This window comes from Solanum lycopersicum, chromosome 4, assembly GCF_036512215.1.
Source record: "Solanum lycopersicum chromosome 4, SLM_r2.1".
Taxonomy (NCBI): Eukaryota; Viridiplantae; Streptophyta; class Magnoliopsida; order Solanales; family Solanaceae; genus Solanum; species Solanum lycopersicum.
Window position 1 is genome coordinate 12,734,877 of NC_090803.1, and position 23,187 is coordinate 12,758,063.

General features: G+C 36.7%; 1 protein-coding gene across 6 annotated transcripts; it reads left to right on the forward strand.

The window, feature by feature from the left end:
- Nucleotides 1–562: 562 nt before the first annotated feature.
- LOC101261015 (mediator of RNA polymerase II transcription subunit 13) lies at nucleotides 563–23,117 on the forward strand. 6 transcript variants are annotated; one of them, XM_010321359.4, is made up of 24 exons: nucleotides 563–745; nucleotides 1,219–1,369; nucleotides 5,179–5,252; nucleotides 5,345–5,484; nucleotides 5,561–5,647; nucleotides 6,921–7,008; nucleotides 7,091–7,174; nucleotides 7,572–7,649; nucleotides 7,767–7,846; nucleotides 9,243–9,321; nucleotides 9,476–9,790; nucleotides 11,678–11,737; nucleotides 11,824–12,082; nucleotides 13,159–13,410; nucleotides 13,947–15,332; nucleotides 15,955–16,228; nucleotides 16,300–16,432; nucleotides 17,455–17,542; nucleotides 17,628–17,706; nucleotides 18,139–18,434; nucleotides 19,818–20,922; nucleotides 21,247–21,375; nucleotides 21,457–21,618; nucleotides 22,001–23,117. In XM_010321359.4, the coding sequence occupies exons 2-24, from the start codon at nucleotides 1,346–1,348 to the stop codon at nucleotides 22,609–22,611; spliced, it is 5,883 nt and encodes a 1,960-aa protein (XP_010319661.1). In that variant the 5' UTR covers nucleotides 563–745; nucleotides 1,219–1,345; the 3' UTR covers nucleotides 22,612–23,117. The 6 variants fall into 6 exon arrangements, with proteins under 6 accessions (XP_010319661.1, XP_010319659.1, XP_069153181.1 ...); XM_069297078.1 differs by having other exon boundaries at nucleotides 601–745; nucleotides 1,222–1,369; XM_010321357.4 differs by having other exon boundaries at nucleotides 21,247–21,618.
- The last annotated feature ends 70 nt before the right edge of the window (nucleotides 23,118–23,187 follow it).

The following is a 23,187-nucleotide window of genomic DNA, read 5'->3' on the forward strand; positions in this document are numbered from 1 at the left end:
TCAAATTCAAACATAAAAATCAAACGCACTTAATGAGTTGAATCGGAATGATTAAGATTCAGACCTCCATTAGTTGCAACTAAATGAGGCCTGAGGTAAATAATGAAAATGCGAAATGAAATTGTGGGTGTTACTCTCTCTAATACGAAAGACAATAGGTCTCTTTCTCGCAAATCTCAAACCCTACTTGTGATTTTCAAAGAAAGCTCATTATTTTACTGTCTTTCAAAAATTACATCGGCGAAATTCTCCCATAACTCTATTATGTACCTAATTTCTCAATTCTTTTAGTTGATTTATTACAATATTATATAACTTATTCTACTTTATTTGTACAATATCTCGTATTTACTTTCGATTACAAAAATAGATCTAAACCATTAATATTGTAGTAATTATTATCTTAGAAGGCATTTAAACTTATAATAATATATATTTTTTCAACTTTAACCATTTGATAATCTAATTCGTTCAATCGAAAAGTGTCTATCGAGATATCTCAAAGAATTAAAGACAATCTTACAAAGTTGATATTAAAACATGAATTTATTCAAATTAAAGTGAATTAAACAAATTATAAAATTTCCATTGATAGTAATTATCTACATTCTACTTTGTATATTAAGGGGGTATAAGCAGCCGCCGGAGTATTTTGGGCGTTCATTCTGCTATTTTTGCTTACTACGCTGCTTCTCAATTCTCACAGTTTAACATTTTACATCGCCTTCATCAGATCTGATTCTATGTATGCATCTCTCTGTTCTACTCCCTGCTTTTCGGTTCTGTTGTGATCGAATTTACTTAAAAGAAGTGCTTTCGATGTATATACATGTGTTCGTTTTTGAACTGAATTTTGGGGCTTTTTGGTTCTTTCGACTTTTGGGGATTTGTAATTATGAACACCTTTTTTTAGGGTTGAACTAGTCTTACTATAATGCAAAGTGGTAATTTTGTATTTTGGTGTTGCCCCTTTTGTTTGATTAATGGAATTTCGTGTTACTTACAATGGATACTGGAAATATTTGGGGTTGATGTTTCAATTGTGTGTGTTTGATTGCTCTAACATTAGCTAAAAGGAACCCTCGATTAACATATGAATAGTTGTTTGCTTTGCACTTGTTCTAGAAAGATTAAAGATTACTTTTTTTTGGTTGATATTTATTGAGTTCCTTCAACTTTGGCTTACGAACAATAATCTATTGTTTTATGTTTTGTTAGAAGGAAGTGCAGCTCCTTTGTTGTGCAAGGAAATGCTTGGTGCCTCTGATATAGGTCGTTTACTTTAAGATCCATATTGCAGAGAAGTGCACGTGCTTACTTCATCAGGCGTCAAAATTATCTAGTGATGTGGACAAATGTGTTCAAGATCGTATGTTTCTTGCCTTCGTATTGTTCTATGCTTCATTATACCTGCCGTTGTTGTGATATTACAATTTTTGTGAGGGTTAAGTTGAAGGTTTTTATGGTTTACCATTTTGCTTGATAAATTTTACAAGTTTGGAAACCCTAGTAATGAAATTGTGTTAATCTTATAACCCATTTTTATGGAATTCACATAGCTAACTTAACATGCATTTTCTTATTTCCTTTCCTACTAGACTGTTATTTTTCTTTGGGTAGAATGAACTACCTCTCCCAAAATTAAAAGAAAAAGGAAAAAAGAAAAGAGAGAGAACAAAGAAGCCCTCAGTTGCCTCCCTGACCTCTTCTTTCTCTAACACTTCTCCCGACCTCACTAAATGTACACAGTTTCTTCTTCAGTTAGCAATTGCTAGACGATAAAAAAGAACTTCATATTGCAGTCTCTACTATCTTTACCATCACACACTCGTTTGCTTTCAGCTGATTTATTGAAAAACTTACAGCGTCCATGAATTTCATTATCACCCTTTTGTTTCTGAGTTTCTCCTCCAGTAAAATCCTTCCATTCTGAGTTCCAGAACTTGTCCTATTCTCTAATATCACTTAAAAGATTTTTCAAGTTTCTTTGACTGACGGCCAAAAAAGACAGGATCCCTAGAATATGATGTCTTCACCATTGTCTCTCAAGTTCTGCAGGAAACTCTCAACTCTCTTCTGTGGGAAATTTGACTATATATACACGGACCATGCACACCTAAGTATTTATTGATCTACCTGTTAATGCATAATTTTTTTTATTGTTTCTTTCTTGTATGTTAGATACGTGATCATGTTATGCTGCCTATTGGTGCCTGGCGCCATTTTTTTGCTCTGAATCGCTATTGGAACTTTATAATGGCTCCTGCCACTCATTTGGACTCTATGTAAAGAAAAAAACTTACTGTATGGACTGACTAATAAATAGTAATATAAGAGCCTTATTGTTAAATGGTTATCGAGTTTTGGTTTTCTTCTTTCCCAGCAAAATCATATCAGTTAGTGGATATATAAATAAATCAAACAAAAGTATTAGGTTGTCAAGGTTCAATGTTGATCAGTAGGAAGAATTGTTGAAGAGAAACTGTAAAACCAAAAGTGTAGTTAGCTGGGGAAAATGGTGCGCCAAATCTTACGATATTAGACACTTCTATAGTTGTAAATAAGTACATCAGGAGCTATATGGGAGGAGTCCTATTATTTGGTAAGATTGGAAGTTGGGACAGAAGAAATATTAGATTTTGGAACTATGGATGGCTATGACATGACCCTCAATAGTCAGTTTCCATGACATGTACATGGTTGGTTGATGGAGTTGTCAGTGCTGGTATATAAGTTTTAGAAGAAGCTTTGATGAAGGTTATGATGTGGAAAGGTCAGAGTTTATAAGGAACTGGAATATATTGAAGGCTCAACTTCAGCAGTAGATTCAGTGTTCTGGAAGAATGGTTAGAAGGGAAGTTCACAGTGAGCTCTGAATAGGATCTGCTGAACAATCCTTCTGAAGGGAGTACGCAGAAGCCCTGGAAATCCTATGGGATAGCAAGGCTCCCAAAAAGTAGCTTGTTTTGCACGATCACAACACATGAGGCACGTCTAGACCGTGACAACTACAAAAAGAACATAAATATGTAGCAGATGCTTTTTGTGGGTCAAAGCGTGTGAAACCCATTAAAATTCTTTAATACTTTTTGGAAAAAAGCTACTGGTAGATCTGGTGCTTGCTCTTGAATATATTTGGTGTACAATGTGTTATGCAAAATAAATGAGTACTTTTGAAAGCTGGCAGGTAAGAAGATTAACAAGGCAATGAAAACCTTTGGAGTATGTTTCGGCATTATATAATATGAAGTGTGTAGAATGGTCATAATCAGATTTTTAAGGGCCAACTTGAGGCTGTAGACGACTGAATGTATGTGTTCATATTTTTTGCTTCTTTGGTAGGATGAACAATGTATATGTTTTGGATTCACTTTGGACTTCATGGGTGCCTTTCTTTTTCCTTTTTTTTTTTGCGGAAGGGTAAGAAAATATTATAGTAAAAAGCTTAACACCACTCCCAATGGGGTAGCTCAGATGAGAAAAGGGAAGTGCTTCTAGTTTCTTGGGAGAAGTAGTGTATGCGAAAGAAATTTGGAGGGTTAAACATTAAAAGCTGCGGAAATTGGAATTTAGCTTCCATTGGCAAACTAGTTTGGTAACTGGCTATGAAAAAGGATCTGCTATGGGTCAATTGGGTGGATGTTTAGTGTATGAAAAGTAGTCAAGACTTCTGAAACGATAAACCACCAAGAGGCTGTAGGCTGTAGCCTGGTACTCAAGGAAATTAAACTCACTCAAAAGGTACAATGACCGGTTGGTTTCAATATGTCACATACTGCTCCCGTTTGGATTGACTTAAAAAGTATCTTTTAAGTAAAATAAAAGTAAACTTAAATGACTTTTAAGTCAAAAAATAAAAAGTAGGGGAGACCTACTTTTGGGTTTTAACTTATTTTATGTCATATTAAACTTATTGTGAGTTATTTTAACCTTACCAAACACTCCCCAACTTATTTTAAGTCATTTTAAACTTATTTTAAGTTATTTTTATATTTGCCGAACACTTAAGAAGTCAAGTAAAAAACTGTTTTAAAAGTAGGTTTGATCAACTTTTAAGCCAATACAAACACCCTCTAACACCAAATGCCAAGTATTCTGTTTCTAGCAGCTATAATGCTTTGTTAGGAAGCTTACCAAGGTAGTGGACTGCACAGTTGGTTTGGAATTCTACTTTAGTACCTAGACGCATATTCATACTGTGGATAGCCAATCAATGGAAGCTACTCACAAAGGAAAGAATGACAAGAATGCATATGAACATAGATGGTAATAACTGTTGCCTATGTGAGGAGGCACAGGTTGAATTTCAAACTCACATCTTCTCTGAATGCAGATGGTTCATCAGCTTGAAAGAGAATATTGAGCAATGGTCAGGGATTAGACTGCAAATAGGTGATGTTGAACTATTTTACTATGGATAAAAAGGACGCACCGAAAACAAATTAAGACGGAGACTGCAGTTGCAGTTTGGGATGCTATGATTCATCACACATGGCGGGGAAGGAACTGGAAACAATTCCAGGCCAAAGTTGTAGATAAGAAGACTGCAAATATACAGATAGAAAAAGAGATCAAAGAAAAGATTGAACATATGACGAACTCATAGATGTCTCTAATGTCTATTTGATTCAGCAGTTTTGTAGTTAGATAATATTACTGCATTGACAATAAAAATTTGTAACTAGATGTTTTTCTCTTGGAGGCCTTAGGGAGCTTGGTACCCTTCCTGGAAGGTGGCCTGTCTCTCTAGTGTGCTTATTAGGTGGATTTTTTGTTTGTTCAATGGTAATAGTCACAGTTCATTGCCTTTTTTTTTTTTGGAATCAATATCTACCCAAGGTGCTGGCTTTGATCTTTCGTCCTGGTGCTCTCTTAAAGGTGCTCCCAAAAGTTTGACCTCATCTAAAAACCAGTTCATATATAACGAGTGCAGTACCAATGGAAATTTCTTATGCTGTTCGGGAAATTGATCAGTCCTCTAGATTTTTTACTTTTGAGGAACTATCTGTTGCTTTGATGATATATCCTAACAAATATGTGTCTCTTAATGCATTTTTTTCATGCCATTTGTACTGGATTTTCTGGATTACAGGGAAATATTGTAGTATTGAACAATACCGAAGTTGTGATGCTTATTGTTATTGTGTATATTTCCTCTGAACTCATATTATTTTGCAGGGTGGTTTACATCAAATATCTTGGTTTCAGTTTCTTCCTCATGAATCTGATGTTAACTCTCTAGTGGACAAGAGGTTTGCTATTTGAGCAGTTTAAAGTCCATCTCCCTTGAAGGAACTACGTATAAATCATATTTAATTCTGTGTGTTTTTCGATCTGTTTAAAGGGTGAAACCGGATAAGAAAGACGTTGCCACATGGCTCGTGCTCTCATCGCATCTACAATTGCAGAAGGAAGGATTTCTCAGCACATGGACCAATTCTTTTGTTGGACCTTGGGACCCATCTCAGGGTCTTTACAACCCTGGTATAGATGGTCAGCAAAGTAGTTAAACTGTAAATCCCTTTTAGTTGTTTAACTTCTGCTTGCTTTTAGTTTTCAGATGAGAAGATCAAGCTCTGGCTTTTTTTCCCTGGGCAACATTCATCTGTTGTTGAAAAGGCACAGTCAGCTATATCCAAATTGAGAGGTATGTTATCATTAAATGTCTGCATGAATAGTGAAGGTTCAAAAGAAGGCGGGTGAGTTAGACCTAAAATTACGTGAAGAAAATTGTCTTAAATTGCCTGCAACTTTTAGGAATCAATGCAGGCTTAGCCTAGAATAGATAATACAATTAAAGCTATCAAGCAAAGGATCCATGTAGGCACTGCCAACTACTTTAGTTTAGATTAAGAATTTAATTATTGTTGTTGCACTTGTGACTTGACTTGGGTCATGTTAGGCCAAGGGTAAAATTTGGTAGGAATTGCATCAGGTATCTGCTTTGAGCACCCCTATTTAAAGCCTTCCCATTTTTTTTGAAGTATCTAAACTTTAGCCTACAGAGTAAAATTCTGACAAACTGCTCTGACAAACTGCTCCTTCTTATGATTATAATATGTTGTGTTAGAGAGAGTCCCAAGAGTCAAAATATCAAGCAACGAGCTGTTATAGTCCTACTACACCAAGGCTATCTGCTGTGAGTCCCAAAACGTAGGAATTCAAGATGAACACTATACAATTCCTACACATATCTTGTAATATACGGAAGTATTAAGTAATCAAATGAATTTTAGGAGATGTCAAACAACTCAACTCTCCCCTAGTTAATGATTTTTTTGTGGTAAGGGTCTTTTACTTCATCTATATTTTTTTGTTGCATAACTCTCCTCCATTTAGTGGTTTGTTTAGTGGAAAGGATCTTTTACTTCATCTTTTTTGCGTAACTTCCTCTAATTAGTCGTGTATGGCATGTATAAATATGGGACGTATATGGAAAAAAAAGCAATGTGAAAAATCAACAATTATACTGCTGCAAATTGTTTCTCCCAGTATTAATTTCTTCAGGTTTATACTTCTTGTCTGAAGTTTTATAAAGCTCACTCACTAACTTTGTAGTTACGAGATTGGAGTCGATTATTTCTGCGGTTGAACTTAAATTATTTTACTCCAATTGTTGCTTAGATAGCGGTCCTAGATGCGGCTGTGACTTACCCACAAAATTTAGAGAACCTCCAATTTTAGAGAACTGGGGACTTGTGTCAAGAGACATGTTACTTGCTAATATTTATGGGCCTGAATAGGGTGGAATACACAAACTACACCTATTACTGGTCCAACTGGTTTGGGATTGAGGTATTGCTGATGGACTGATTGACCAGTTGTCATTGTTTGTTACTGAGTAGCACTTGAATCTCAACCCCCTTTTTGTTTTGTATTGTACTTTGCTTTTATAATCTTCAACTGTCTTTCTGCTACAGTTCTGGCATCAGGTCTCTGGGTGGCACCTGGAGATTCAGAAGAGGTTGCTGCTGCGCTATCTCAGGCCTTAAGGAACTGCATGGAAAGGTAGTGATTATTATTTCACATGCTTAGAGTTTTCCGCGATCTATTGTTGATTTACTTGTATATATGCTACTTGATATGACAGAACACTCAGGGGACTTTCATATGTTAGATATGGAGATGTATTTACAAAATACCGTCCATTTTCACAGAATGAAGAGTTGTTCAGGTATGTTTATCAATACTTACATTTTTTGTTGGCCTAAGTGGTTGAACTATCTTCCTCAACCAATATAGTTGTTCTATTTTATGTACTGTTACAAGTCTGAGAAACAATATTTTGCCAGTATTTTCTGGGTGTGGCTCTTGTATCGGCTTACATCTTTTTTCTTTGGCTAGTTCACAAGCTGCCTGGAATTCATTTTTTTTAAAAAATTGGATACTTATCATAGTCTAAGTGTTATTTTTTGCATTCTTGGTTTCCTTGATGTACGCTAGTTGCTGAAGGTATTCTTCTGTATCGCAAAAAGGGAGATTGTATCTTATGTGGTAAATAAGCCAGGAGTCCAGTTTTATTATGGTTAGCTCCTACATCTATCTAATTTGTAATTGGTGCTTTTTTTAAGGAAGGGGCAACCAGTGGTTGAGTTCGTATTTGCTGCTACCGAAGAGGCTATCTTTGTCCACGTTATTATATCTGCAAAGTAAGTTTGATTAGCCCGTGCTAACATTCTAAATTTGAGGGAGGGGCTGCAATCTGTCCTTCTGACAATCTCTTGGTGGCCCTGTAATATGTTTTTATTCTTCATGCTTTTCTATAGGCATATACGAGCACTTTCAAGTGGTGACATTGATAAAATATCAGAGAATACATCTAATGTCTCTGTCGAGGGGCTTCCAGGTTGGTTTCTTTGCAGAACTGATTGCATTTACAAACAATTAAATGCTTGGATGTGAATTTCGTTCATCACCCAAAAGGTTCTTACAGAACCTGTGCAATTCTTGCTATCAAAAACTGGTAACCTAATGGAATATAAGAAGACCACCCAAGGTGTGGCATAGTGGTCAATGAAGTGGTTGAAAACCATGTGGTCTTAGGTACAAAACTCATTGGAGACAAAAAAAAACACTAGTTGATCTTCTAATTGTCCTTGCCTGGTGGACAAAGTTACCTAGTACCTGTTGGAGGTGGGAGGTACCCTGTGGAATTAGTCGAGGTGCGCGAAAGCTGGCCTGGACACCACTGTCATAAAAAAAAAGAGGAGCTGAAGAAACAAACTGATCTTAAATATAGATTCTTCTAGAAGTGCTAAACAAAAAAGGAAACTGGGCGTAAACCCAGTGACAGAACATGAATATTGTTGTTGCACCCCATTATGTGATCTTACATGAAAATCAGCTTTAATGCCTCGAGTGTTGTGGAGAGTTGCACATTTTTGACTTTTTAATTTGCTAAGTCTGCAATTGTGGATTGGAATAATCCCTTGCTTTATCTTGGTTTGCAGTCAATTTTTAGACTCGACAGTAATGACCTCCAAAATGTTTACAGCTCTACAAAATTCTAAAATTTGATTCATGACGTGCGAAAGGAGCAAAGATGTGTTGTAACTTGTAACTATCTCATCTGTGAAGACTGTGACACATATCATTTAGGATCTTCAGTACTCCCTCTGTAACATATTAACTGAATTTGTGAGGCAATGCACCCCTTTTAAGAAAAACATTCAAGGATCTTCAGTACTCCCTCTGTTCCATATTAACTGAATTTGTGAGGCAATGCACACCTATTAAGAAAAACATTCAAGGACGTAATTTAAACCATATTTTTCCTAATATCCTTTTGTTTATCCTCCAAGTTATTCTTTAAAAGTAGTGCAATTTATCTCCTAGAAAATGTAGAACTTTATTAAAGGAAAGAGCAAATATGGAAAAAGTTTCAAACATTTATCTTGAACTTTGAACAATTCAATTATTTTGAACAATTTAAAAATCCCAAAAATTTCTGTTAATATCAAATAGAGGGTATTCAATTATTTTGAACAATTTAAAAATCCCCCAAAAAATTCAGTTAATATGGAATTTGAGGGGGTATAGTTTATATGGGATGTTCTTTTCTGGCGTCGGCACAACTTTTATGGCTTGTGAGTTGTAAGAAGTGCTTGAAACCTATCAAGATAGATATCTTCTGTTTGCCAGAATTTGCTTAAATGATACAATATGATTAAGCTATAAATTTTGCTTAAATGATACACAATATTCATGGTATACTGATATTTTCATTTTATTCCCTTTTCCAGTTATTGTCTCACCTCATGGAATGCGTGGGAGGCTAACTGGATGTTGCCCAGCTGATCTTGTGAAACAAGTGTATCTCAGGTCAAATTTGCCCCTCTATTTCTTTCTTTTCTGGGTTGTTTTTAACTCCATCCTTCTCTCTCCCTCCTCTGGGTTTGTACACAATTATTTCAAAGTGATAGAGCTCGTCATAATGTGGAGCCTTACTGTGATTCATATTTCACTTGCCATGCAGTTCTGGCAAGTTTAGCGCTTCAAATGGTATTGTTGGGCTACCATGCAATGTTTCTCAATCTAGTTATCAGCTTAAGGGACATAATTGCTATGTTGAAGTTAACCTTGGTTCCACTGCACCGGGAAACAACAATATACAAGAAAGTTTGAACATACAAAATAATTCATCAAGGCCTACCATGACAGAAGCCTCTGCAGTGGCCAATTTTGTTCAGAGTAAAATACCAGATAACTGTGGAAGAGTGCTTATTTACCCGCCCGAGGCCGTTCTTGTCCCAGTGGTGCAAACAGCGTGTGCTAGATCATCTCTGAAAAGGTAAATTTGATAAATTCTCTCTCCTTACCTTTTTTTTTGTGATTAAGTTTACATATAGCTGATGTGGGAAGGTTTCATTCAACTAGTTACTGATTAAAAAACAGAGTACACTTCTATAAAAATAATAATAGTAAACTAGTGTACTTTCAATCCTGTCGAAGGTCTGTGCTGGAAGAGAAGTCACAAATCTGCGACCTTCCACATCAATGACAGAAAATTACTATTTATAATTTTTACATTTTCACCGAAGTAATGGCCAGATAACCACTCCATCCCCTAAAATAGGTTCTGTCTCTTTATATTTGTTTTGAGATGGTTACTAAGAGCCTGTTGGCATTGCTGCTAAAAAACTGCTCATATCTAGAAACACTTCTATTAAAAAATAGCTTTTCAAAAAAAACAATTTGTGTTTGACTAATTCATTTGAAAAGTGCCTTTTCATAAGCAAATGATGTTTGACTAATTTTTTTTACAAAGTTCTTTGAGAGTCAAATTAAGTAAAAGGACATGTATCATGTGCTTTTAATATTAAGATTATTCTATAGAACTGTTTTAAATATCCAATACAAAAACTCTAGTTAAATTTTTATTTTAATTGTTACTTTTTCATTATTTTTAAATTTTTGCAAAAACTATTGTTGAAAAAATATTGAAAAGAAGAATCTTTTTGTTATTTGTTACCTATTTTCTTGGATTCAATCTTTAGCTATTGTCTTTTTTTTGTTATACCTCATTTACAGTTAAAAACATTTCAAATTAAAATAAAAATAATACGTAAATTAAGAAAAGAAAAATTTGTTATTTGTTACTTTTGTTTTACTTTTTATCGTTTTTTAGTCCTCCAAAAATATTGTTGTTACCTTTATTTCTAATTCTGTAAACTAATCTATGAAATAATATATAATATATAAAATGTAAATAGAAAAAATAATCTATAAGCATAAAATAATAATAAAATTAGAATATAAAAATAAAAAATAATTCTTGAATGAAACTTGAAAAGATTATTAGTAAGAGATATATTGGTAAATAGTATATATATATGTAAGGCATATTTTAGTTGCTTCTGCTTCCTTTTTTTGAAAGCAGTTTTTAGGATTTGCCAAGCACTTGATTTTTCAAAAAAAGTGTTTTTTTTTCTTAAAAAAAGCACTTTTGTCCTCCCAACAGTAATGCCGAACAGGCTCTAAGTTAATTCAGGAAGTCCTCCCCAAAGCACTTTTGAGGTTTTCTTTTGATGACAAGGGAAACCCGCAGCCACTTTTCTTTGGGTGCGCACAGGGTAAAACCCCACTCTTATGTAATAGTTCGCAAACCACATAGGAGAGGTAACCCGCACTAGACAAGCCCTGTACGACGAGCTTAACCCATAAGGCAAACCCCTTACTTTCGCTGGCATGAGGTTTCGAACTTGAGACCTCCAAGGCTCCAACATGGAAGTCCCAGCCCAGACCACCGGGCCACCCCGAAGGGTAGCACTTCTGAGGTTTCTACTATATTAGGATATGGTGAAACCCAAGTTTCTATACAGGAATCTCTTCTGTTGATCCAACTAGTAAATATTGGGATTGGGATTATGCTCAAACTGAAACTTGGCTGATTATTTTAGTGTTTCTTTTGCTCAGTTGTTTTATCCTTGATCCCTTGCTGAGGATCAAGCTAACACTTTTTTTTCTTGTTGAAACTTGTAAGTTTGACAAGCTAACGTCAGTACCAGTTCAATATATATATATACACGCGCGTGCGCGACTATTTACTCAAAAAAGTGCATATTAGTGCTGTTTGTGTTGACTAGGGTGCGTTTTTAGTTCAAACATGCTTGAGAATTAATATTTCATTTCTTTTCCTAAAGAGTTCTGAAAAGTTTACACATTGTTATGTTTACAGATTTTGGCTGCAGAACTGGATTGGGCCCTCATTGTCCTTTACATCCTCCTTTATGCATTGGTACTCTCAGCTTATTCTTGTTGGCAGTTCATTCTATATCTTTTGGTTAAACTTGCATCTCATACATCTAATGCACAATATTGCAGTTTTGATTTTCATTGCGATGCCAAAGTCAATTCGGTGGATGGTTCTTGGCTTGATGCAAATGTCATACGCTCTAATCGGCGTTATAACAGTAGCAGTAACAGCAATAGTAGTAGTGTTAGCAGCATAAGTACCTCTTCTAGTGATAGTGATTACAAGACCTCAGGAACTGGTGATCTTGAAGCAGATGCTGATTCTTTGATGTGTAGGCAGTCTGGATTATCTTCTTTGGATCGATCTCAAAATGACAATCTTAAGACGGTATGCTTCTTGTATAAATTGAGTTCTCTATATAATTTATATCTGTATGAACTGAATGCATTATCTTTTATTTGAATGTGTAGTTCTTGATTCAATGTTAACTTCTTTAACTTGCTATGGCTAGTGATCTGAAGACTTGTTATAACGACTTGCTATCTCCTCATTATGAATTTTTTTCAAAGAGGTACATGTATTTAAATATCTAAGTGTCTTGTCTATCATTTTTTGAGTAAGCTAACCATTTGTATAAAGTCTTGTCTATCATTTAAGAATCCATCATAATAGGGCTTTTCTTTCTCAGAGGATAACGTGTAAAGCAGGACCTAGATCTGTAGCTAATTGTAGCAAGTAAATTAAGATTCTTTGGTTAGCTTTCTTCTATTTTTCACTTTTATTTTATATAGTATGATGATGATATGAAATGAGGTTAAGCGAAGAAATGGGGATTCTTATACCCAACCCCAACTTGTTTGGGACTGATGCATAGTTGTTGATGTGGTTAGTTTCCTTTATGATTTCCCATGTTGTTGAAATTAGACTTGACTAGCAGGTGCCTGAACCCAATAACTTTGGCTCGGACCCTTTATATGTGTTAAAAAACCATAAATAAGTACAAATAATAGATTTTGAATCTAGTAAATCAAATGGGCCGAGATAGAACCCAAAACACGAACCGATAGTGTTCATACCCTGGGTCTGCCTCTTATAATTTTTTGGCATGAACTTTTGAAAGGACAAGGAAAGTTTAAAATAGGAAACCGAATCTCCTACTTGCAGGTTAAAGCAAAGTCCCCCGCAGGAAAGTTTTGTATTGCTTTTGGCACTAGTTTCCTGCTTACTAATCACACAAAATACTGCGAAGAAGTCAACATTCCACACTTCCCTTATTGATTGTTGGCAACCAAATGTAATCTTAGTGCTTTTCTTCTTGCTTGTTACTAAAAACATGCACAATTCCAGTTATTTATAATGATAGCATGTGCTAAGTGTTCTTTTGATCTTCTCCACTCAATTCTTATGGTGTGTTTTCTTTTTTAAAAGAATTGGCAAATATAACATTTCAACTTTCTTCGCAGGGCTTTAAGAGGTCGCGAGCTGGAATTTCTGAGTCATTTAGTCAGGGAGGAGCAGTGATCAATCCATCAACAAGTGATTATGCCTCAATGGATGCTAATAATTCTGCAATTACTGAAGGAAGTGATCAGATTGGGCTTCAGTGGGGTTGGGATGATGATGATAGAAATGCAGGGATGGATATTCAGGCACTTCTCTCAGAGTTTGGAGATTTTGGTGACTTCTTTGAGAATGATGCTTTGCCATTTGGAGAGGTAGTTATATTGTCCACGAATGATAATTGTGATCACATCATCTCCATCATATATGATACGTATCTATGATTCCTCAACTTTTAAACATACAAGTTAAATCTCAAAATCTGAGAATTGTCAGAATTTAATGTAATGAAATTGATGGGCTTACACTTGTGGTATTATACTGGGTATGTTTTTGTTGTTGAAATTGCTGGCTTATTTTTGTGAATCTGCCAAGCTTTTTGTATCAGATGGAAGGCTGTGCTAATCTATGAAATTCTGGAAACCCAAGCACTTTTCTCAGGTGTAGGAATGATCCAGTAATTTCATTGCAAAAACTTAACTAGTTGATTCCTTAGTTGATATTTATATACAAGACTGTGGTGACTAGTAAAAGCCTGCATCTTGCGAGATGAATACAAGTTACCTTATTGTCGTAAATATTCTTCTTCTTTTGCTTTTCTCATCAGGAAATGAACTTGTTGTAGTAAATATTCTCTCTCTTTTGCTTTTCTAATCAGGAAATGAACTGATTTTTCTTTTTATTCTTGAAGCCTCCAGGAACTGCAGAGGCTCAGGCTCTTATGTTTCCTGCAGCAGATAGTGTGGATGTTAGTAGCAGCCCCTGTCCTTCGATGATGGATGTGCAAGATCAGATTCTTTTGCCAGTAGGTTTTTCATCCTTTGATAGCTTTAATCAACCACCACCCCCAGCAATTCTGGATGATTCACTGAGCAAACATCAGGAAGTTATAAAAAGTGCTGCAGTTACTAATCAAGTAAATAGTGCTTCAGCATCTATTGCTGATGAATTCAATCACTTAATTAAAGCTGAAGCTCTCATGTCATTTGCTCCCGAGTATGGAGCAGTTGAAACCCCTACAGGGGAGAGCTCCCATTCGATTTTCAGGAATCCCTATGTTCCGAAGTCTCGGGAAGTGGAGACTGCGAATTCAAGCTCAAACAGCTATTTCTACTCAGCAACCCCACCTTTGTCGCCTTGCTTTGATGCATGTGAGGAGAAGTCCAGTGTGACTGTAAACCTCAAAACAGGTACCGGGAGGCATGATACAAGCTCCATTGTTCAATCAAAGAAATATTACACTCATATTGAAAGTGGAAAAGAGAAAAATGACGATAAGGTATCTGTTTATGTACGTAGTTGTGCTACACGTGAGACTCAAGTAGCAGAGTCTCCGTTTTCTGGTTTTAATTCGACAAACTCTGTTAAATATATCCACAATAAAACCGATAAAGCCAGTGAAGGGCTACTAAAAGCAGGCAGCTCTGGTCAATCAATAAAACCTGTGCTAGCAACAGAAGTTGAATGCCTTATGTGCCAGGCATTTATGTGTAAGATACGGCATACACTATTATCTTCAAGCGGCTGCCTTCCTGTAGGCATGAGCAGGATGTCAGGGAGTACCAATAGAAACCAGTCACAAGGTGAAGCAGTGGTCACTGTGGACAATATGTCAAGCAAATCTGAGATGAAGAAAGAAATAATACCAGTTAGGATAGCTGGTGATATTGATGGAGGATTACTGGATGGGACTCTTAATGCGCCAGTTGGTGTGTGGCGCACTGTTGGAGTTTCTAAGGGAACGAAGCAACCAACAACTGGTCTAGAATCTTGCCACTCTGTTCAGCATAATTCTTTCATTGAGGATAGTATGCTAGCTTATGGGCTAAGGCAACCGCTTCAGGAACTCCTAGATGGGATGGCTTTACTTGTGCAGCAAGCTACATCTTTTGTTGATGTTGCACTAGATGCCGATAACAATGATGGATCTTATGGTTGGCTCGCACTGCAGGAGCAGTGGAGGCGTGGCTTTTCATGTCGACCATCCATGGTTCATGCAGGTTGTGGGGGAGTATTGGCTTCCTGTCATTCGCTTGATATTGCTGGTGTGGAGCTTATTGATCCACTTTCAGCTGATGTAAGTTTCTTATTTAGTAGAAACATTTTCTTAGCCTGCTTTATCTACTTCCCTAGGCTAAAGTGGCTTATTTGTACTTGTGCTGTGAAGTCTTGTGAGAATGCAACAATATCACGGATGACTTGTTACTCATCATTGTGATATGGGGTGTGCTCTCTGATAATCTTGAGGAAAAGAACAGTTAAATGAGATTGTCATAAATCTCCTTGAGTGTAGCTGCATAGGAGATGAATGAATTGCAGTCTGTCTATCCGTGTATTGTTATCTCAGTGCTTTTCTCTAGATGAGGGTGATTACTTTTCATCAATGACATATAGTGTAGAAATTTGTTATTTTCCTTAATAATTCTATTTCTCAACATATAGTGTTCCTTTTTATTAAATTTAGGTGTCACATTTGTTAGCATCTTAGTCAAAGGATATTTCTTCCTCAATTGTGATTTTGTTTCTTCTTCACATCGATTAGCATGTGACTGCTCTAATTGTAGCTTCCTCGGGTAAACACCCGAAATAAATTGTAGTTTGAATGGTCAGAAGATGCATTTTAGATGTTGCTAAGTTTTGCACATTACATATCTTTGTCCTTTCACAATCATACTTAATATGGAGACCTCTTCGTTCAGGTTCAGGCATCATTTACCCTCACTCTGCTGCAGAATGATATAAAAGCAGCTCTGAAATCTGCTTTCAGTACAATGGAAGGTCCTTTATCTGTTGTTGATTGGTGCAAAGGTCGCAGTCAATCAAATGATGGGGGAATATCTGGTGATGGTTTTTCTGCAGAGTCCACTGCAAGTGCAAGTGAATGTCGAGATTCTTCGAGTACCATATCATTGTCTGTTGGAGAACCTATAAGTCCATCTCAGTCCTCTGCTGGTGGATCATCTAGTTTGAGGGGTATGGATTATCATGGTCATACTGTCACTGTCCACAATGTTTTTTTTGATAAAATCTTTTTTTGTTCTCAGATGGAATTAGGGTGGATGAGGCAAGTGAGCGCAGATTAAGCCAAGACACTTGTCTATCAGAGTCGGAGCAGCTTCCAGGATCAAGGCTTAGGGCAACATTGGCTGCAGTACCGTATCCTGCTATACTTGTTGGGTATGCTATTTTTTACTGAAGTTGGTTGATCCTTATCCAATCCTATCTTTGGATTAGTGAGCATTACAGGTTGTCTTTGCTCCATATTTCAAAGCAGTATATCTCTTTGTTTTTTATGCTAGTCTTATTTACCCCTGCTTTGCTATCAGCAGTCTCAATAAGAAAAGGCATGGCCTTTTTTGTTGTGAGATAACTTTTTATGCTGTGATATTTGAAGTTGTCTCATAGATGATTGCTTATTTACCACATACCTTGTTGTGCTGCAACTTTTTGGAGGGACTTTAATATCGAAATCCAGATCCTCTCTGGGATTACTTTCCCAAGAATGAATATTTTCCTTTTTGTCTTAGAATTTCTTAAATAACACCTTCCAGTTCTGTAGTTTCTCTTATCTGCTTTATGATTTTAGTTCATAATCACTTTTTCTTATATGCCTTTTAATATCACCTAGTGTCAGAACGACAGATAGAAATCTTCTAGTGTTTGTCTCAAGAATTTGCAATGACCAACTTGAGTATTACAAAATCCCTGAAATGTTTCACTATGTTCCACTATGAAGTCAGCTTCACAACAAGCAGGTTCAACTTGTGCACTGCATAAAATAACTATTTTGATGGAAACTCCTCTCGCTACTTTCTTGTATTTTGCTTTACAGTTTGTATTCACTATACAGTTTGGGACTGAGGCATTGTTGTTATTGTTGTATTTCATATTCACAATGGTGCGTGTGTGTGGTTGCAATATAGCTCTGCAATTGTCATCACTTACTAGTTCTAGAACTTTCTAATGGATTAATTTTAAGGCTTCAACCTTGATTACTCAATTAAATAAAAGCATGATGGAGCTGCATTTGGTTCTCCTTTTCACTTTTTAATGTGAAGGGCTCACTAATCAGTACAAAACAAGTGTAGAGGACATTCCAGACATTGTATTTGTGATACTAAATTTATTTGAACTACTTTTTCTGTTTCTGGCCTTAATTTGCTATTTGAAGGGAGAAATAATGTCTTTTGACATTGCAGATATCAAGACGATTGGCTTAAGACGTCACCTAGTTCTCTTCAGTTCTGGGAGAAGGCACCTTTTGAGCCTTATGCGATGCCCAAGCATGTAAATTTTTTAATAACTTCAGGCTGTTCTCTTGCTTATCTCCTCAACTATTATATTGCCTTACCCATTTTCCCCAACATTTCAGATGACATATCACGTTGTCTGCCCAGACATCAATGCTCTAACAACAGCTGCAACTGATTTTTTCCAACAGCTTGGAACTGGTTAGTATTCTTAACTATCATACTAAACAGAAGATAGTGTATCGGTTACGTTTATGTGACTCAAAATTATAGTAGATGCTTTGTGCTTTAAGAAGATAAATATTCGGTATCCTAAAAGTGTAAAGCTGCACTAATTTCACAAATTGGCCAGTTCTTATTTAATGTTGCTGTATTTTGTAACTCAATCTGCATGACTCTTTCATTTTGAAGATATGGACAAGATCAGAGATGGAAAAATGATATTGAATTAATTAGAAAAAAGTGATTAAATTATTGCTTCTCATACAAATCCAGCTTCGTAACTGTCCTTGACATAGATAATGATAGTGGTATGTTTGTGTCATGAAATTTTGTTACCTGATATTTTTTGAATGACTTATCCGCAGTCCAATAGACTTCCCCTTTTTTTTTTGATTGACTATTCTCTTTTAGTTTATGAGACATGCAAACTGGGAACTCATTCGCCTCAATTTATGGGAAATGAGATGGAGATAGATTCTGGCAAGAATGCATCTTCTGGTTTTGTTCTGATTGATTGCCCCCAGTCAATGAAGATAGACAGCAGTAGTGCATCTATGCTGGGATCGATCAGTGATTACTTTCTGTCCCTTTCCAATGGATGGGATTTAGAAAGCTATTTGAAGTCGCTCTCAAAAGTTCTCAGAAATTTAAAACTTAGTTCATGCATGACCATGAATCCGAAAGAAGGAAGTACTGGTCCATGTACGGTAAGTTGTGATCCTCTTTGTTTCTTTTTTATATCTTTTCTATTTTTCTTCCCTATCTTGCTTTTGTCCTCTTTCTCCCTCTTTTTTCTCATTAGCACTAAAACTGGAAGATGCATCTTTAAAGTGAACTTCGTTGAGTCCATCATTGATTGGTGGAGATAATTGGTTTTCGATGTTAGGGCAGTCTACCACTTTCTCTTGATAAGGGGGCATTTTTGTATACTTGACCTTCTTTTGGCAAAGCAAAATGGGAAGAGTAGATTAAGCCAAAAGAGTGATTCCGTATTAATTTTTTGGCACATGTACTTCATAAGTATTTTTTTGGCACATGCTTCATAAGTAATTTTACTTCTGGAAAAGAGAACGCAAAAGGAAAAACTAGAAACTACAGTCAAAGTAGAACCTTTCCCACTGCCTTAGGTGCCTCCACTACATATCCATTTGTTTTAATATGATTGGGCTTAATTATAGTGCTTATGATGCCAAACCTTGGGATCCGGAAGTGTTAAGTTGATAGTGAAAGAATGACTTGCACGATGTCCTAGTGTCTTGGTGTGCTATGATAGTTACTCCAAGGTGTATTTTCTTTTGCACTGGTCGAGTAGGTCACATTTACCTGAGGCTAGTGAAACACTTACTAGTTGGATGAGCAAATAGAATAAGGGATATTTATATATGTTTCGTCCTAGATAGGGATTAATATTATATAGAAAGATACATCTGTTAAAAGGGATTAGTCAACTTCCAAAATGATAAAAATCTAAGGTAGAGCAGCAGCAGAAGTCATTGGATTCAATAGACACACCAATAATCAGAAGTTTTCTATATATATGAATTTATTCAATGTTTGAGAAGCTTAAGTAATACACACATTTTTTTTTGGGAAAAGAGAATGAGGCAACTCTGGCTAATGGTAAATGGCTCTTCTACTTCTGGTTGCATTTCTGAAGCAACACTTGCTGATAGTTTTCTTTTTTCTTAGTTTAGGATATCCACTTATTTCATTATTTTTGTCTTTGAATATACTGATATGAATATCTTTATTATATTCCTATCAACTTTTATGCGGTATCAGTACAATATAATGGCCTTGAATGAGAATTCGACATGCTATTCTGTTGGGACTTGGGTCCAATTGGGGTGGAAAGAGATAACTGGAATTCATATAGCCGACCTTACTAGTTCAGGATTGAGGGCAGTTGTTCTAAGGTTATTTTCTGTGCTCCAAGTGTTGCATATTCCATAGTTGCAAATCCTTCGAATATCATATTCTCAAAGTAAAAATCTTAGAAGAACGTAGAATATCTGATCTAAGCAGAGTATTATATGTTAAGGTAGTTAAGAGAAGCTTATATCTGATTGTATATTTGAATGTCAAATCAGGTGGTATACGTGGTTTGCCCTTTCCCTGAGCCTCTTGCGGTTCTACAGACGGTGATTGAATCTTCTATTGCTGTTGGATCTGGGGTTCTTTCTTCAGATAAAGAGAGGCGGTCTACGCTGCACAATCAAGTCGGGAAGGCCTTAAGTTACTCAGCAGCTGTGGATGAGGCACTCTCAAATGTTTTAACACTTTCTGGGTTTTGTATCCCTAAACTGGTATTGCAGATTGTCACCGTTGATGCAATTTTTAGGGTTACAAGCCCTGCTCTGAGTGAGCTTGTCATACTGAAGGAAATTGCTTTCACAGTTTATAACAAAGCCCGCAGAATATCTCGAGGGTCCCCCAGTGACATGGTTCAGTCGTCATCCATGCCCGGTAGATCTCATCCAGTTCTGATGCAAATGAACTCCCCAGTTCCAGGAATGTGGAAGGACTGTGTTGGTCCTCGAGGCATAGGAACTTCCCTTCAGAGAGAAGCTGACCTTGATGCAAACCTAAGGCCTGGTAGTTGGGACAACTGGCAAGCATCAAGAGGGGGAGGTCTTGGATGTGAGCCAAACAGGATCGGGGATTTTTCTTTTCAGGATGAAATTCGTTATTTGTTTGAGCCCCTTTACATTCTTGCTGAACCAGGTTCATTGGATCGTGGACTTTCATTTCCGATGTCGGGTAATCCAATGACTGAATCTTCAAAGCTTTTGTTGGATGATGGTACAAGTGGAAGTTTTATGCAGAGTTCAGCTTCTTCAGGTGGTGGAGACACTGGACTGAACACTCAGTCTGAAACATCTGTACCAGATGGTTTTGGATCTGCACATCAAAAATCACTTCCAAGCCTGCATTGTTGTTATGGTTGGACTGAAGATTGGCGCTGGCTGGTGTGTATATGGACAGATTCCAGGGGAGAATTGCTTGATAATCATATATATCCATTTGGGGGAATAAGTAGTAGGCAGGATACGAAAGGTCTGCAATCTTTGTTTGTGCAAATTCTGCAACAAGGATGTCAGATCCTTCAGTCATGTCCACCTGAGGCTGCCATTGCCAAGCCTAGGGATTTTGTCATTGCTCGTATAGGATGCTTCCTTGAGCTTGAATGCCAGGGTAAACATTTGTCATCAATATCTTGTGCTTACTGTCTACTTTTGTTACATCATAATACTCATTGGTGTTGAATTTTGATGAATCTGACTTGCTGTCTCCGTCTTTAATTGCGACAAAGTTTTAGCTGATCTATTTTTTTTTATTTTTTATTTTTTGGTTTGGCTGTGGAACACAAACAATTTAATTCTAATATATCTGTGTGGGATATGATGAATATCTTGATAAAGTATAACCTTGGTTGGTTTTGATTTGAGCGACTAAAATGAAGTTTCTGTTTGATTTATCAATCATGCTTATCTTATTAATGCAATTTTCTGGACGCAGAATGGCAGAAAGCCCTGTATTCAATTGGGGGATCTGAGGTGAAGAAATGGTCTCTGCAGCTAAGGCGATCTGTGCCTGATGGAATGACTGCAAGTAGTAATGGGACATCCTTGCAGCAACAGGAAATAGGTCTGATTCAAGAAAGAGCACTTCCTTCCTCCCCTAGTCCATTGTACAGTTCTCACTCAAAGGCTTCCTCTTTCATGAAAGGTGGCTTAGGTCAACCATCCACAAGGAAGCAGTTAATTGGCGGACAGGGTGTAGTGGACAACTCCAGGGGCTTACTTCAGTTGGTGCAAAGCATTAGTTTTGTCTCTCTTTCTATTGACCATTCCTTACAGCTTATGATTCAAGCGGACTCGACAAGTCATGGTACAATTCCTTACAATTCCTCTCTTCTTTTTTTGTTTTTTTTTTCAGACTACCTGTTCTCTGATAGAGTTGACTGTGGCTTTCTTTTAGATTCTCTTATTTACAATATGGGCTGTAGAGGAGATACTAAGATTATATGAAGTAAAGGGAGGAATAGTGTAGGTTAAGGAATTGTCGTTGGGATATGGGTTACCAAGGGAGTAAAGTGGGATAGGGTTACCATTGCACTTCTGTGTCAGGTTCTTCTTTTGGGTAGTGGTGATGTTGGGGCTTACCATATGAGAATCCATTAAAAAAATATTTTCTTTTGATTTGTCATCAGTTGACATTTTTATGCCTGGTTATTTCTGTTTCATATTCATGCATGGTATAAATTTTGCAGGAACAAGTCAAAGTAGTGGCATTATGAGTCAGCCAGGTTATCTTGAAGGTTATACCCCAGTTAAGTCCCTTGGTTCTACGTCCACCTCCTACATTCTAATTCCGTCACCCAGTATGAGATTCCTACCTCCTGTCAGTCTTCAGCTTCCTACTTGCCTGACTGCTGAATCACCACCACTTGCCCATCTTCTCCACAGCAAGGGATGTGCCATTCCCCTTTCAACAGGTTTTGTGGTTTCAAAAGCTGTACCTACAATGAGGAGAGATGTAAGGAGTATCTCAAAAGAAGAATGGCCCTCAGTTCTTTCTGTCAGCCTCGTTGATTACTATGGTGGCAGCAACGTCATCCATGAAAAGTTTTTGAAGGGTGTTGGTAAGGTTGGGGGAAGGGGTACAGGTTCGGAAACAAGAGATGTTGAAATAGCAGCTCACTTGATTCTTGAGAACATAGCTGCAGAGCTCCATGCTTTATCATGGATGACTGTAAGTCCGGCATACTTGGAGAGAAGATCTGCTTTGCCTTTACATTGTGACATGGTATTAAGGCTTCGGAGACTGCTTCACTTTGCCGATAAGGAAGTTTCTCGGCAACCTGTGAAAAGCCAAGTTTAGGATACGTGTAAATTGCAGCATACACACAACTTGTTCAAGCCGTCCATCTTGTGTCTTTGTTTCGTTATAGAAACAGACTGTAAACACAAAATGCATATACTAGTTCGCTGGAGAACATCCTTTCTGAGAAGTGTTACCTTGGGATAAATTAGTAGTTGTAGGATAGTAGATTTTTATTTTGTACATAATGTCATGTAAACTATTACAGGGATCCAAAGAGTTGAGTACACAATTCTTTAGTCCTAAAAATACTATCAAGTGCTCGAGTCCCTCATTATCTTTACAACATTCCAAGGCACTTGATGACAGGATGGTTTTACTAGACAGCAGATTTGTGACTCTTAGTTCATTTTTTTAATTGCTGAATAGCAGTGCTTAGTGCATGGGAAATGGGGATCTCAAGTTAGGCTAGTTTGGAGAAATGATGTGTCATCTGTACTTTGAATCCTTGAAAATGGCAAAGTTTTGCCTTTGTATTTTCCATTTAATTTCTTTGAGGGGACTAATCTGTTCTCTGGTCTTGTTTTCATTTTACTTATGCTAAATATAAACAAAGATGGAAGGCATGAACACTAC